Raw genomic sequence first — 13530 nt, 5'->3', positions numbered from 1 at the left:
GTTGATTACTTCAAACAGTGGTTTCCAATTCTAGTTCCTTAACGAACTACAGTTAGAATAAACCACTGTTTTCTGACTTTGGATTTAATGAGAAAATGATTGATTCAAAATGAAAAGTGAAAGGTTTCAGTTTCCTCCCCTCATGCAGAATGAAGGGGGAACATAAGAATAGCCTTGCTGGGTCAAGCCAAAGGCCCATCTAGTTTAGCACTCTGCTCTCGGCCAGCTGGATACCCATGGAAAGCTCGCAAGCAGAACCTGAGCACAACAGGTTGCCAGCAACTGGTATCTGAAGGAATGCTTCCTCTGGCAGTGGAGATAGAACAGAGGGTGGAACATTGCAGATAGGGATGATGTCTCCGACCAGAAAGAATAGGCAGGGTCCACTAATGCCTTTTGCCTCCTCTCCAGTGGAGGAGTCATCCCTCTCACCAGACCAACCCTGCCTGCGGTTGGTGATGGTTGGGACCTCTTGTTCTCTCTCAAGTATTTGCCTTTTCTTGGTCTTGTGCCTTTCCTGTCAACTATTTTCTGAGTCTGTGTTTTTTACTATGCTTCCTCCTCTCCCCCTTTGGTGTTACTAAAGTTTTTGTTATACTGGGTGTAATTTTTTTGCATCAGTACATTACTCCTTCATTTGCCCTGTGTATGTTTGTATGCGGGACTATTGTCTTTTTTGTTCTCTTCCCCCTGTTATCACCTTGTGGTCAGGGAGGAAGTGTCAGGTCATTGCAAAGGGAATTTTGCCTTCATCAGAGTTCCCTGGAGGGAGCTGTTCTCTCAGTTCCTGAAAGGCACAGAGCTTGGTGAATCCCACAGTAAATATTGAGTGGGACTGCCATTTCATTTGAGCTGACCTTGCCTGCCCCAGCTGCTCCGCTAATCAAGTGTTTGAGCATACCAAATCCCTGCAAGTTCGTTTGAATTCAGTTCCTGAAAGGCATGGAGCTTGGCAGGTCCTGCAAAGAACCTAGCTAAACAAGAGCGCTATTTCTATTTGATCATCATGTTGCCCCAACTGCTCCATTACTCAAGTGTTTGAGTAAACCAGATCCCTGGGAGATCGCTTGATTGCTCCCACCTCCCTGCATCATTGATCAGCGAGGCTTTGAATTTCAGCATTCTCTTGACCTTTCCACATCTTCAGGCTTGAGAATTGCTAGGGGGTTCAGCAGTGTGTAGACAGTGTGCATGTGACAACAGAAAGTGGCTAGCATCCAAACCAGGGGGGAAAAAGCAGGGCAGAAACCAAGATGCTAGAAAAGTAGAAATTTATTATTTGTAAAAACCCAATGCGTTTCAGCCTGTTGATTTTCAGGCCTTCGTCAGGGGAATGCAGGCTAGACCTCACAGATCTCCTTCAAGTGGCCATTCTGTGGGGTCTCCTCCTTTGAGCTCCTCCAGCTGTTTTTCTCCAGTTTAAGTGGAACCAGCCAGTAAGACACCTGAGGCTGCTTCTGCTTTGAGTTTTCAGTGGAGGACCTGGAATATGCACCTGAAAGTTTTCTCATGCCTCCTTGGCTACGGCCAGGTGGTAACAGCTGCTGTAAATTAAGGAACAGCCTATGGTGCCTGAGCCCTCATTCCAATTCCTGGTTATGGGTGCTTAAATCAAGTAAAATAAAAATGTTCCCTTTAACAGCCCACAGTACCTGTTTGTTTTTCCTACACCCCTTCAATACTGTCTGGAATGCTGTGGGTTCTCTCTCTGACATTTTTGAATTGGTTTAGTTTTCCATTGTTTCTACCCTGATGGCTAATGTAAGGTCCCATTACCCAGAGTTTTGTCAGCTGGAGCAAAGGGTGCCAATCAAGATTTTGGGAGATTGCTAATCACTCAAGTTTGTAATGTCTAAAGTTAGAACCCACTATAGGTGGCAATGTAACCCCTCTCCAGCCCTGATATGCCAGGGGCGTGGGGCTGTGGATACATGTAGTATACACACTAGAGAAGGATCATATGTCAGATTGTGGTTATCTGAAGGCCCAGTGTGTTCTCTCTGTTTGGAGGAGTTACACAAAGGGATTCCCTCAAACCTTGTCAACCTTCTGGTTAACTGTGTCTGTTCCCTCCTCCCTCAGATACATAAGGGGTGAGATATCTGGGGAGGAATCTTAATGTATTTCAGGTTTGTTTCTGTGGAATAGAGTTTTTCTTCCTAGGACAGGCAGGGATGTGAATAATCTGGGTAGAGACAGGAGAGTAGGCCCTAGCTGAGGAGTTTCCCCACCCTTTTCCTCTGGAGGTGCTAGAATATCAGTATGAAATTGCTTCCCATTGTTATTTATTTATATTTATAATAATAATAAGTAAAATAATAAAATTTAATTTATGTGTCGCCTATCTGGCCATTGACCACTCTAGGCGACATACATGTAACAATTAAAACAGAATACAATAAATACAATAATGCAATGTAAAAACAATACAGCAGCGAGAACAATATTAATACAGGGTTAGAGGCATTTCAATCATAATGGTTAACCCTCCCCGGATATCCCAAAGGCCTGTTGAAAGAGCCAGGTCTTTATGGCTTTATGGAATACATTTAGGGAAGAGGCGTGCTGTAGATCTTGTGGGAGGGAGTTCCACAAAGTGGGGGCCGCCACTGAGAATGCCCTCTCTCTAGTTCCCGCCAATCTAGCTGTTTTTGTCGGCGGGATTGAGAGAAGGCCCTGTGTGGCTGATTGTGTTGGGCGGCATAATTGGTGGCGTTGAAGGCGCTCCTTTAGATAAACTGGGCCGAGACCGTATAGGGATTTAAAGGTTAATACCAACACCTTGAATTGGGCCCGGAAAGCAACTGGAAGCCAGTGTAGATCAAACAACACTGGTGTGATGTGATCCTGGCGGCGACTATTCGTAAGTAGTCGAGCCGCCGCGTTTTGTATAAGTTGTAATTTCCGGGCCGTTTTCAAGGGTAACCCCACGTAGAGCGCATTACAGTAATCCAATCGAGAGGTGACCAGGGCGTGTACTACTAGAGGGAGCTGATGAACGGGAAGGTAGGGTTGCAGTCTTTGTATGAGGTGTAGTTGATACCAGGCTGCCCGGCTCACTGCCGAAATCTGAGCCTCCATGGACAGCCTGGAATCAAGTACAACCCCAAGGCTGCGGACCTGATCCTTCAGGGGTAAACTCACCCCATTGAATTTCAGGTCAACATCTCCCAAACTTCTCTTGTCCCCCACGAGTAGCACCTCGGTCTTATCGGGGTTCAACTTCAGCTTGTTCCTTCCCATCCATCCACTCACGGATTCCAGGCACTTGGACAAGGTCTCCACAGCCAACTCTGGTGAAGATTTAAACGAGAGATAGAGCTGAGTGTCATCCGCATATTGGTGACACTGCAGCCCAAATCTCCTAATGATTGTCCCCAGTGGCTTCATGTAAATATTAAATAGCATGGGAGAGAGAATAGAGCACACCACAATTGAGAGGCCAAGGGTCTGAAACCTCCTCCCCCAATGCTACCTGTTGGTACCTATCGGAGAGAAAGGAACGGAACCACTGTAATACAGTGCCTCCAATTCCCAATCCCTCCAGGCGATGTAAAAGGATACTGTGGTCGACAGTATCAAAAGCCACTGAGAGATCGAGGAGGACAAGAAAGGTGAATTCTCCCCTATCTAATGCCCTCCTCATATCATCTACCAGAGCGACCAAGGCTGTTTCAGTTCCCTGACCAGTTCTGAAACCCGATTGGTATGGATCCAAGTAATCCGTTTCATCCAAGTGTGCTGTCAACTGGTTGGCCACCACTCGCTCAATGACCTTGCCCAAGAATGGTAGGTTCGAAATTGGGTGAAAGTTATTAAAAACTTGGGGATCCAAGGAGGGCTTCTTTAAGATGGGCTTTACAATTGCCTCCTTGAAAGCTAATGGCATCACACCCTCTTGCAAGGATGCGTTTACCACCGCTTTAATCCCCATGCCCAGTTTCTCTCTGCAGCTCACAAGGAGCCAAGATGGGCAAGGGTCAGTTAGGCAAGTGGTAGGCTTCACAGTCGAAAGCACCTTGTCCACATCCTCAGAAGGGAGAAGCCGAAACCGATCCCAACTTACCGGTATGCAACTGGCCAACTCTGGTTCACTTACTGTGTCCACGGCGCATGGGATCGAGCTCCGTAAGTGTTCGATTTTATCGGCAAAGTGTTTTGCCAGTAGGTCACAGGAGGCCCTTGACTGTTCCAAGGGTTCCTGAGCAACTGGACCGACCAGGCTTCGGACCACCTGGAACAGCCTCCTGGGACAGCACTCCGCAGACGCAATAGAGGCAGCAAAGAAAGCCTTCTTTCCTGCCTTTATTGCCACTTGGTAGGCAGCTACTGCTGCTCTAACCTGTGTCCGGACATCTTCGGAGCGGGATTTCCGCCACCGGCGCTCTAGTCGTCTCACCTCCTGTCTCAGAGTACGCAACCGTGGTGTATACCACGGTGCTAACTGAGTTCTATTCAGGGGGAGAGGACGTTTCGGAGCCACCCGGTCTAATGCCCTGGTGATCTCATCATTCCACTCCTTCACCAGGGTTTCGACCGGGTGACCTTCAGCAGGTTCCAATTCCCCAAGCGCAGTTAGGAATCCATTCGGATCCATCAGGCACCTGGGGCGGACCATTCTAATTTATTACCCTCCCTTCACCAATATGTCCCAGGGCAGGTTACAAAATCTAAAATATAATATGAAAAAGAATTAAAACTCATTTGAACACATTTTAGAGAGATGACTCTCTCCTCAAGGCCACAAAGGTCAGGGCCAGTGTTGCCAACAAGAAAAAAAAAATCCAACCAGACCCATGCCCCAAATCCACCAAAATCTGACCCTAACCCACTAGATACGTTTGATAACATTTTTGTGTTATTGTGAAACACTGTTATGAAGAATTGCTTAACAAGTGGATAGCAGAATTTAAAAGGTTCAAAAAAAGCTGTGTGTCTCCGTGTTGTATTTAAGTCTGGAACGGCAGATATAAATACGTGGGTGCATCTTTTAGATACGAAAGAAGTATGAAGGTTTTGCAGTCCTGGTTTTTTTAGGTTTAAAAAATGCTGTCTGTGTGTATGTGTGTGTGGTTTGGTTGGCTACTCTGAGAACAGGATACTGGACTTAGAGGGGCCTTTTGCCTGATCCAGCAGTCTCTTCCTGTGATTATAAGATGTACTGTTTACATCTTATAAAGGATTCGTGTTGTGGAATCACCTTATTAAAATACAAAGAGAGGTTCGTCATTGGTGAAGCAGGTGCACTCTGTGCATGTTATCCTGCTGGCCCATCTAGTCTAGCACCCTGCTCTCACAGTGGCCACCTGGATGCCCACTGGAAGTTCACAAGCAGAACCTGAGTGCAACAGCACTCTCCCCCATCTGTGATTGCCAGCAGCTGGTATTTGAAGGCATACTGCCTCTGGCAGTGGAGGTAGAACAGAGGAAGGAACATGTGAGCCCTAGGTTTTCTGTGGCTTATTTTCATAATGTTAAACCATGGTGTTGGTACACTGATTATGTCCATTTGTTTTAATGATTTAGATTGGCTTGACTGAATCTTCTCTGTTAAATATTTGGCTGCTCATTGACTCAGATACTCCATGTCCAGTGAAACCAGCTCTTGCAAAACTTTTACAATCCTGATAGAGACCCAGGAGGGTATTCAGCTAGTTTCTGCTGGTGCAAGGATTTTTACTTGTGCAACAAAGCATACCCTCCCCAAATCTGCTCTGGAGGGTTGGGGGAGCCCCTAGAACTGATTTAGGGAGCACACAGTGAGAGGAGAGGGAAAGAAAGCACTGTGTTGGATACCATGTCCAGAACATGCAAGTAGCACAATACAGTGTTGCAAAGCTGCCAGCCTGGATTGTTGTACTATATTTCTGAATTTCCTGTAAGTTTTTCCAAGTTCTTAACCACCAACACTCCCTTCTTTGTTTGTTCAGTGACCCACTTGGCTGCATGCACTCCAGCTCCATTACTCTGCTCTCAGTTGGAAAAACAGTTGTCTGCAGGAACTCTGGCAGAAAACCACTCTGTACCCACATTTTTTCCCGTGGGAGATGCTGAAATGCTGAGGGATTGTCATGTTGGTCCTACTGGTTAAGGCATATTATTGACAAATTTTAGGGGGGAATTAATGCTGTTTTTTATTTCTGACTTTTCTTCTCCATTACTGGAACTATGTTGTTTTCTGAACATAAGATTATGTGGTCTCCCAGGCCCATTTATTCATTTTAGGGAGTATGTCCCTGCAGTAGTAGTCTCTACTACTAAAACTGTCACAATCTGTGTGTTGTTTAGTGGCAATATCAAACAAACCTGTTTTAATTTGTCAGTTACAGACAACGTATGAATTATTATATAAAAGTAACTGGAAGCATAAATCTTTTATCTTAAGTAAGCTTAGAACATCACACTTAGTGTTGAGGTTTTCCACAATGTGTTAATTTATTTTTCAGTATGCAAATTTGTTATTTTACATGTAGACATCTGAGTAAAGTGGCTAACCAATGGACCTAGTTAAGATCATACATAAACATATGTTGACAGGCCTGTTCAGTTGTCTGTATTTTTTAAAGATGAACCAATTGTTTTTATGATAATTCTGTATTGTTTTTATAGTACTTTATGCTTTTTGCACTTGTAAATGGTGTTGTATTCCATCCTGATAAATTATATGATGAATAGTATATAAATATTTTTATAACTAAAAAAAATTAAGGAAGTAAAAATTGTTGTTTGGGGTTTATACAAAGTGTATTAAAGACGTGTTTTCTCACCCAGAAAATAAAATACCAGGCTCTAAATACTTCATGGACTTTATAACATGTCTGTTAAATAGTATGATATCTTAAAACTTTCAAACAGCAGATGGCATACTTTAGCAACATAGTGCCTGTTTATAGTCAGCTATCAAAAATGAAAAACACTGAATATAGAACTTACAAAAGCATTCATTTCCTTGAATAATGTTTAGCATTAAATTTGAATAAAGCACCAATAGCTTTGATCAAGATCTTGTTCAATATGCAGTGGGATGACCTAATCACAAGATTTGTCTCCTGACAGAACTATTTAGACTATAATCCTAGCTGGCTCTGGTGGGGCTTGATGGAGTGCCGTAACCCACACTGCATCCATTGTCCTGTTGCTAACATCTCCTTGAGAGAGAGAGAAAGAAAAATGCCCCTTCATTGTGCCAACTCCCAAGCTTTGTGCATAGGGTGCATTTTTAATAATTATTGCAACTATAATTTTCCTAAAAAGATTAAAGTATGCGTATGTGGTTTTTAATTGAGTAGAATAACACAAACTTTTTTCTTTTCTGTTTTCAATTAGCCACGGATCCTATGCAAATAGGCCTTTCAACACAAACCTGTTGACAATACCAAAACAAAGATCATCTTCAGTGACCTTGGCTCATAATATAGGATCCAGACGAGCTGGTAGGATAAGTGTGTGTTTATAATTTGACTGTGGAAGTGTCTCCGGAGCAATATGATATTTTTAAAAAAATAACCACTACATATACCACATAAAATTGTTTTGATAAGAATTTTCATAAGTATGTCAGAGTTAAGCATGTATTTTGGTGCTTGCTCAAATATGACATTGCACCTTTTACAAATACACTAATAGCAAATTCATTATCCAAGTGCCTATCCTTGTGTAGCCAAATGCCACTACACATGCATAAGAGGGAGGTATCAGTATGCTTGGGGAAAACTCAATGTTTGCAGAAGTACAAAAAAAGAGCAAAAAACTCCTAATGGGTCACACACACCCAATAAACAAATGAAGAATTAGCAGAATGTTGAATGTAGAGCAGTGGGGAGGGAGACAGGACATGGGATGAGAGGAGGAGTGGAATGGAGTAATAAGATAGCAAGCATGGCTGGTTGAAACTCTGAGCGAGAAGGTCCCACTTGTATAATATCTGTCATGCATAAGGCAGATAATGGCAGTTATACAGAAAACCTTGTGACTAATTGCATACCATCTAGGAGTAGGGTTGACTCAAATTGCATAGCAAACTATTACAAATCTATGGTGCAACCAAAATTGAAACACTGTTTATAGTTCTGGTCACCTCACCTTAAAAAGGATTTTATAGAGCTGGAAAAGGTGCACAAAAGTGCAATCAAAATTTATTTATTTAGACTATTTCTATACCACTTAATATATAAAAAGATCTCTAAGCGGTGTACAGAACAGTAAAACAACTACAACAGGTATTAAGATTTAGCAGAGAAGTATTGATCACATCATAAGAAGCCACCAGGGACAACAAGGTGAAATTGGCTTGCCTTTCAACAGATCAATAGAGTGCAATGCTGCCCATAAGCAGCAGTCATTTGGAATGTTTAGGTGCATTATCGTGCATGTGAAAGATTTCCTCTTAGGCATAATTGTTATGATAGAGAGATGAATCCAAGGTAGCTCTCTGTTTTGGGATAGGAGGATGGGATTTTCCTCTGTCCTTCACAGCCAGGAATGGAAAGCAAATTTACCTCTCTCTTCTTTTTTAAAGGGGGGCTTATTGCTGAAGAGTTATTCCATACAAAGTACTCACTAATGTAGGCTGGGTTGCTGGTGCCACACAATCCAAACAAGTCAAGGTCAAGCACAGGGATCAAGGGATTGGAGCAATTCCTCTAGGACAGGTGGGGGGAACGTTTGACCCTCCAGATGTTCTATCAACCCCAGAAAACATCGCCAGTGGCTAAGGATGATGAGAGTTGTAGTTCAGCAACATCTGGAGAGCCAAAGATTCCTCGCACCTGCCCTAGGAGGAAAGATTTAGCAAAAAAAGGCAAGTAAGGGGGGACATGATACAGGTGTATAAAATTATGCATGATGTGGACAGAGAGAGGTTTTTCTCCCTCTATCATAATATTAGAACCAGGGATTATCTAATGAAGTTGAATGTTGGAAGATTTGTCACAGACAAAATTCATAGTTCTTCACACAGCGCACAATTAAACTACAGAATCTGCTACCACAGGATCTAGTTACGATAACAAACTTGGATAGCTTTAAGAGGGAACTGGACCCAATTTATGGAGGATGAGACTATCAATGGCTACTAATTATGATGGCTGTGTACTACCTCCAGCATCAGAGGCAGTGTGCTTTTGAATACCAGTTGCTCAGCAATACTACACGCGAGAAGGATCTTGGGATTATTGTTGATCACAAGATGAATATGAGCCAACAATGTGATGTGGCTGCAGAAAAGGCAAATGCTATTTTAGGCTGCATTCACAGTAGTATAGCTTTGAAACCGTGTGAAGTATTGGTTCCCCTCTGGCACTGGTTAGGCGTCATCTTGAATACTGCGTACAGTTCTGAATACCACATTTTAAGAAGGATGCAGACAAACTGGAACAAGTTCAGAGGAGGGCAATGAGGATGATCAGGGGACTAGAAACAAAGTATTGTGAGGAGAGACTGAAAGAAGTGGGCATATTTAGCCTTGAGAAGAGAAGACTGAGGGGAGATATTATAGCACTGTTCAGGTACTTGAAAGGTTGCCATACAGAGAAGGGCCAGGATCTCTTCTCAATCATCCCAGAGTGCAGGACACAGAATAATGGACAAGTTACAGGAAGCCAGATTTTGGCTGAATGTCACACAAAATTTCCTAACTGTTAGAGCTGTACGACAATAACCAATGACCTAGGGAGATGGTGGGCTCTCCAACACTGGAGGCGTTCAAGAGACAGCTGGAAAGCCACCTATTGGGTATGCTTTAATTCGGATTCCTGCATTGAGCAGGGGGTTGGTCTCGATGGCCTTATAGGCCCCTTCCAACTCTACTATTCTATGATTCTGTAATCACATGCAGGCGAGTACTGGGCTTATATTCTGCTTGTGGGCTTCCCATGGATATCTGGTTCACCCCTGTGAGAACAGACTGATAGACTAGATTGGCCTTTCATCTTTCTAAGCTTTTAGGTAATGCAGTAGCCAACAGAGGGAGAAACCTGGATTCTGTAAGCAGTTATTTCCAGTGTATATGTGATTCTGTTTTTTTGTAACGGCTATTACGTATGATAAATTTTCAGTTTTTTCAACCATCTTTGACTTTCTGAAAATTTTCAGGCTGTGTTCTTAAGTATGCATAAGTTATATTTTAAAAGTTTATGACTTCTCTTATTACACTGGGTGTTTTTCACATGCCATTCTTCAACATTTTATTTTTCCCATTCCCCTTTAGGAACTTCCTCAAATCTAAGTCCTCTGCCTTCATCTGGTAATGGGTTTCTGTCCAGTATGTACCACAGATCGCCAGTAGAGTTTCCTGATACTGCTGATTTCCTTACTAAGCCAAGTGTTAATATGCATAAACCTGTGGGATGCCCATTTAGTTTTTCAGATTTTCAACAACAACTTAGAACATCTTCACATTATACCTGTAGTAGGTAATGTTCTCTTTTTATTTAATCAATATATTAATGTATGTAAATACCAAAATTTGAATCAAAATTCCATCATATACTCTCTTGGATATTTGCAGTAGGAGACTGAGAGTGGCCATTATTTCCTACTTGCTTCTAAAGTACTCTTTTATCTTAATCCTTGAGTTGTGCTTTTTATGACATATTTTGCATTTCTTGACTGCTTTTTCTCATACTTAATCTTTCCACACTGATGGTCCTGTGTATTGGCAGCAGGCTGTAATAAGAGATTCCATGACTGCCCTTGCAGGAACTTTTCCTCCTTTATAGACATCTGCACCTGTATACTATCTGTGAATACTGTAGGGCACTAGCACTTGAAAAAATCATGATATAAAGAGTCTTGGACCTCTGTCTTCTTTTGATGCCTTCTGCTTGGGTGCAACTAAAATTCTATGATTGTGGACACTCTGAATGGAAGCTACACCAGTGATCTGTCAGTGGTTTATCTGTTGTTTGTGTGTATGAGACTTAAGAAAAAACAATATTCAAAAAATTGTTAATAGAAATTAGAAATGACTGTTGTTTTGTTTTTCATAAGTTGCGGACGACAGATATTCAAGTCTGTTGCAGCCTCATTATCTGAATCTGTTGCAGAATATCAAAGTCAAAAATCAGGTGGGATTATGAACTACATGTGTAATTTATGTTTTGTTTCCATTTTTAATTCTTTTTCAAAGATTAACTCAGGCAATTCAAGAGAAATATTCCAAATCTACTGAAATCAGTGAATTTTGTTCTCGACTTAAATCAGATGTGAAAATGGTATGCAAAAACTCTCCACAGCTTCTAGTCAAACTCCTGCTAGATTTTTGTTCTCTCTTGTGATCTATACCTCTTTAGGACAAGATAATTATTTTATATATTTATTTAAAGCACTTTTATCCTGCTCTTTAACAAAAAGGTTCCCAGAATAGTCTGCAAATGCCATTGATAAGACGGTCCCTGCATCAGGTTTCAATCTAAAAAGCACAAAACAAAAAGCTAAGGGATTGGGAGGGATGAAAAGAAAAATAAACTTGGGCAGTCTTTCTTATTTCCAGAATTTTTGTAACAAGCAGCTGAAATTGAAAGTTTTGAAGTTGTGAAGAAGCATAAAGTTGCTGGTCTTTCAGCAGAGCACATGGAGAAATTCTGTCCCTCTCCTGTAACCTAATGGAATGACTGCTGTACCTCAGAGTTGAAGGAGCAACCTGATGAAGTTGGTCTTTCAGCTGAGTAGATGAGACTTAACAAGATTCCATCTATGAATTGCTTCTCATGAACTGTCTCAAAGCAATGTCACAGTAAAAACTTAAGCAATTAAAACAATTCCATATTTAAGTAAATATAGGGTGTAAGATTGTGTTCAAGTTTAGCAGCATAATATAAACTATCCAGATGCTATTGCAAACCAGTGCTCTGCTCCAGCAATGCATCCTTATTCCTAGAAGCTGTTCCCATTCTAGCCAGCTGTATCAACGAATGAGCAGGGAGTGGGCCTGCGTCTCATCCCAACAGTGCACAATCCAAGTAGCCCCAGTACCTGCTACCCATGTGTTATGAAAACCTCCAAAGTCTGCTTAATTTATTGTTCCTGCTCCATTATGTTCAGCTTTCTACACCAACTTTGCACCTAATGGTCTGGTTCTGGCATAACTCTAAACTCAAAAGTTTCCAAGCTCTTCCTCCTGTCCATGTTGGAGGAGAAGAGGGGACAGGGAGCACATGAGCCCAGGGCTCACAGTGACTTATTTCCATAACGGGAGAGTCCTTTTGTGCTCATGTCCAGCTTGTGGGCTTTCTATGGGCATCTGCTTGGCCACTGTGTAAACAGAATGCTGGACTAGAAGGTTTTTTGCCCAGCATTATAGTGTCATGTAATGTAATGTAGGTGCCAAAGCATCATGTAGTTTCTGTTGTTAAATTTCTGTTGTTGGATTTACATTGATTAAACTCTTAGTATTGTTTTTATTATTTAAGGTGAAGATGGAAATAGTGATATTTCAAAAGATTCCACCCACCTCATAGAGAAACAGCAGGATGACACAAAAAGACACAATCGTCAAATGGATCAAATTGAGAATAATCAACCTGATGTAAGCATAACTGCAGTGATACCATAGTGATGTGATCCATGCTTTTAATAAGCGGTTTAATATTTTATTGTAAAGAATGCCTTGGTTCTGTATTGTTTCATAACATTATCAATGGCGTAATGTTTGACTTTATTCTGAATAGGTCTAGAAGTAAGTTTTTAAAATGTGAAAATCAATTTAAAAAATGGGACAAATGTATGACAAATATTCCATTCAAAACATAGTGTAACTTTTTTCTTGATGGAATGGTAACAGGTACAACCAACTTTGCCTCAGATTATAAGACTCAAGACAAGAATCAATTCTGGCTTCTTACTTTTCTAAATTCCAATATCCAACATGTGGAGGTATGACTTATTCTCTCAAGTAATCACATGCACAGATGAAATCAAGGTTGAGGCCTATTGAGAAATCTACACGAGCAATGATTGCTAGATCTTTGCTCCTCCAGATATCACACATATACCACTGATGCTCCATATAGTCTGGAAGTCACCTGTTCCCTCTCTAGTTCTTTTCCAAATACAAAGTGATCCATGTTCAGTTTCCATAGCAGTACTATATAATCTGTTGATATTGTGTTGGTGGAGCAAAAACTTCCTTTTTGTCCCTTCCCCATCCCCCCCCCAAATAATCTGCTCCAGCAGAAACTCAGAATGGGGATGGCAAGAAATCTGTGCTTCTGAGGTTCCTGTTGAGCCTGATGTGGTACAGCCTTCCACTCCTTTTCTAACTTGTGCCCATTAGGGAGTATTGTGTGTAGGCAGAGAAAAAGGAAGACTACCTACCACCTTCCAGTTCAAGCAGAGGCAAGTGGAAATGGAAGTACACACATTCCAGAAGTTAGTATGGTCAAGAAATGAAAGTTCCTTTTGCTATAGCTATCTTTCCATAAAATATTTAATTGTGTTGTTTTACACAAATAGTAATATCTTCAAAGAAGTGCTAGGTCTTGTAACATTAGTCATTTCACTAGGATTCCTAACAGATGCAAAGTTCACCGT

General features: G+C 41.6%; 1 protein-coding gene across 6 annotated transcripts in view; it reads left to right on the top strand.

The window, feature by feature from the left end:
• PDE3B (phosphodiesterase 3B) overlaps positions 1-13530 on the top strand; it is a 134043-nt gene that overhangs the window by 81117 nt on the left and 39396 nt on the right. For all 6 annotated transcript variants that reach the window (XR_009760606.1, XM_061610302.1, XM_061610301.1 and 3 more), the window contains 4 exons: positions 7327-7433; positions 10208-10412; positions 10990-11066; positions 12411-12526. Coding sequence is in view for 5 of the 6 variants with exons in the window: in XM_061610302.1 (XP_061466286.1) it covers positions 7327-7433; positions 10208-10412; positions 10990-11066; positions 12411-12526 (505 nt within the window). In the remaining variant the exon portion in view is untranslated. The remainder of the gene's footprint in view (positions 1-7326; positions 7434-10207; positions 10413-10989; positions 11067-12410; positions 12527-13530) is intronic.

The sequence above is a fragment of the Rhineura floridana genome, chromosome 2 (genome assembly GCF_030035675.1).
Source record: "Rhineura floridana isolate rRhiFlo1 chromosome 2, rRhiFlo1.hap2, whole genome shotgun sequence".
Classification (NCBI taxonomy): Eukaryota; Metazoa; Chordata; class Lepidosauria; order Squamata; family Rhineuridae; genus Rhineura; species Rhineura floridana.
This window is presented reverse-complemented; position numbering and strand designations above follow the sequence as displayed.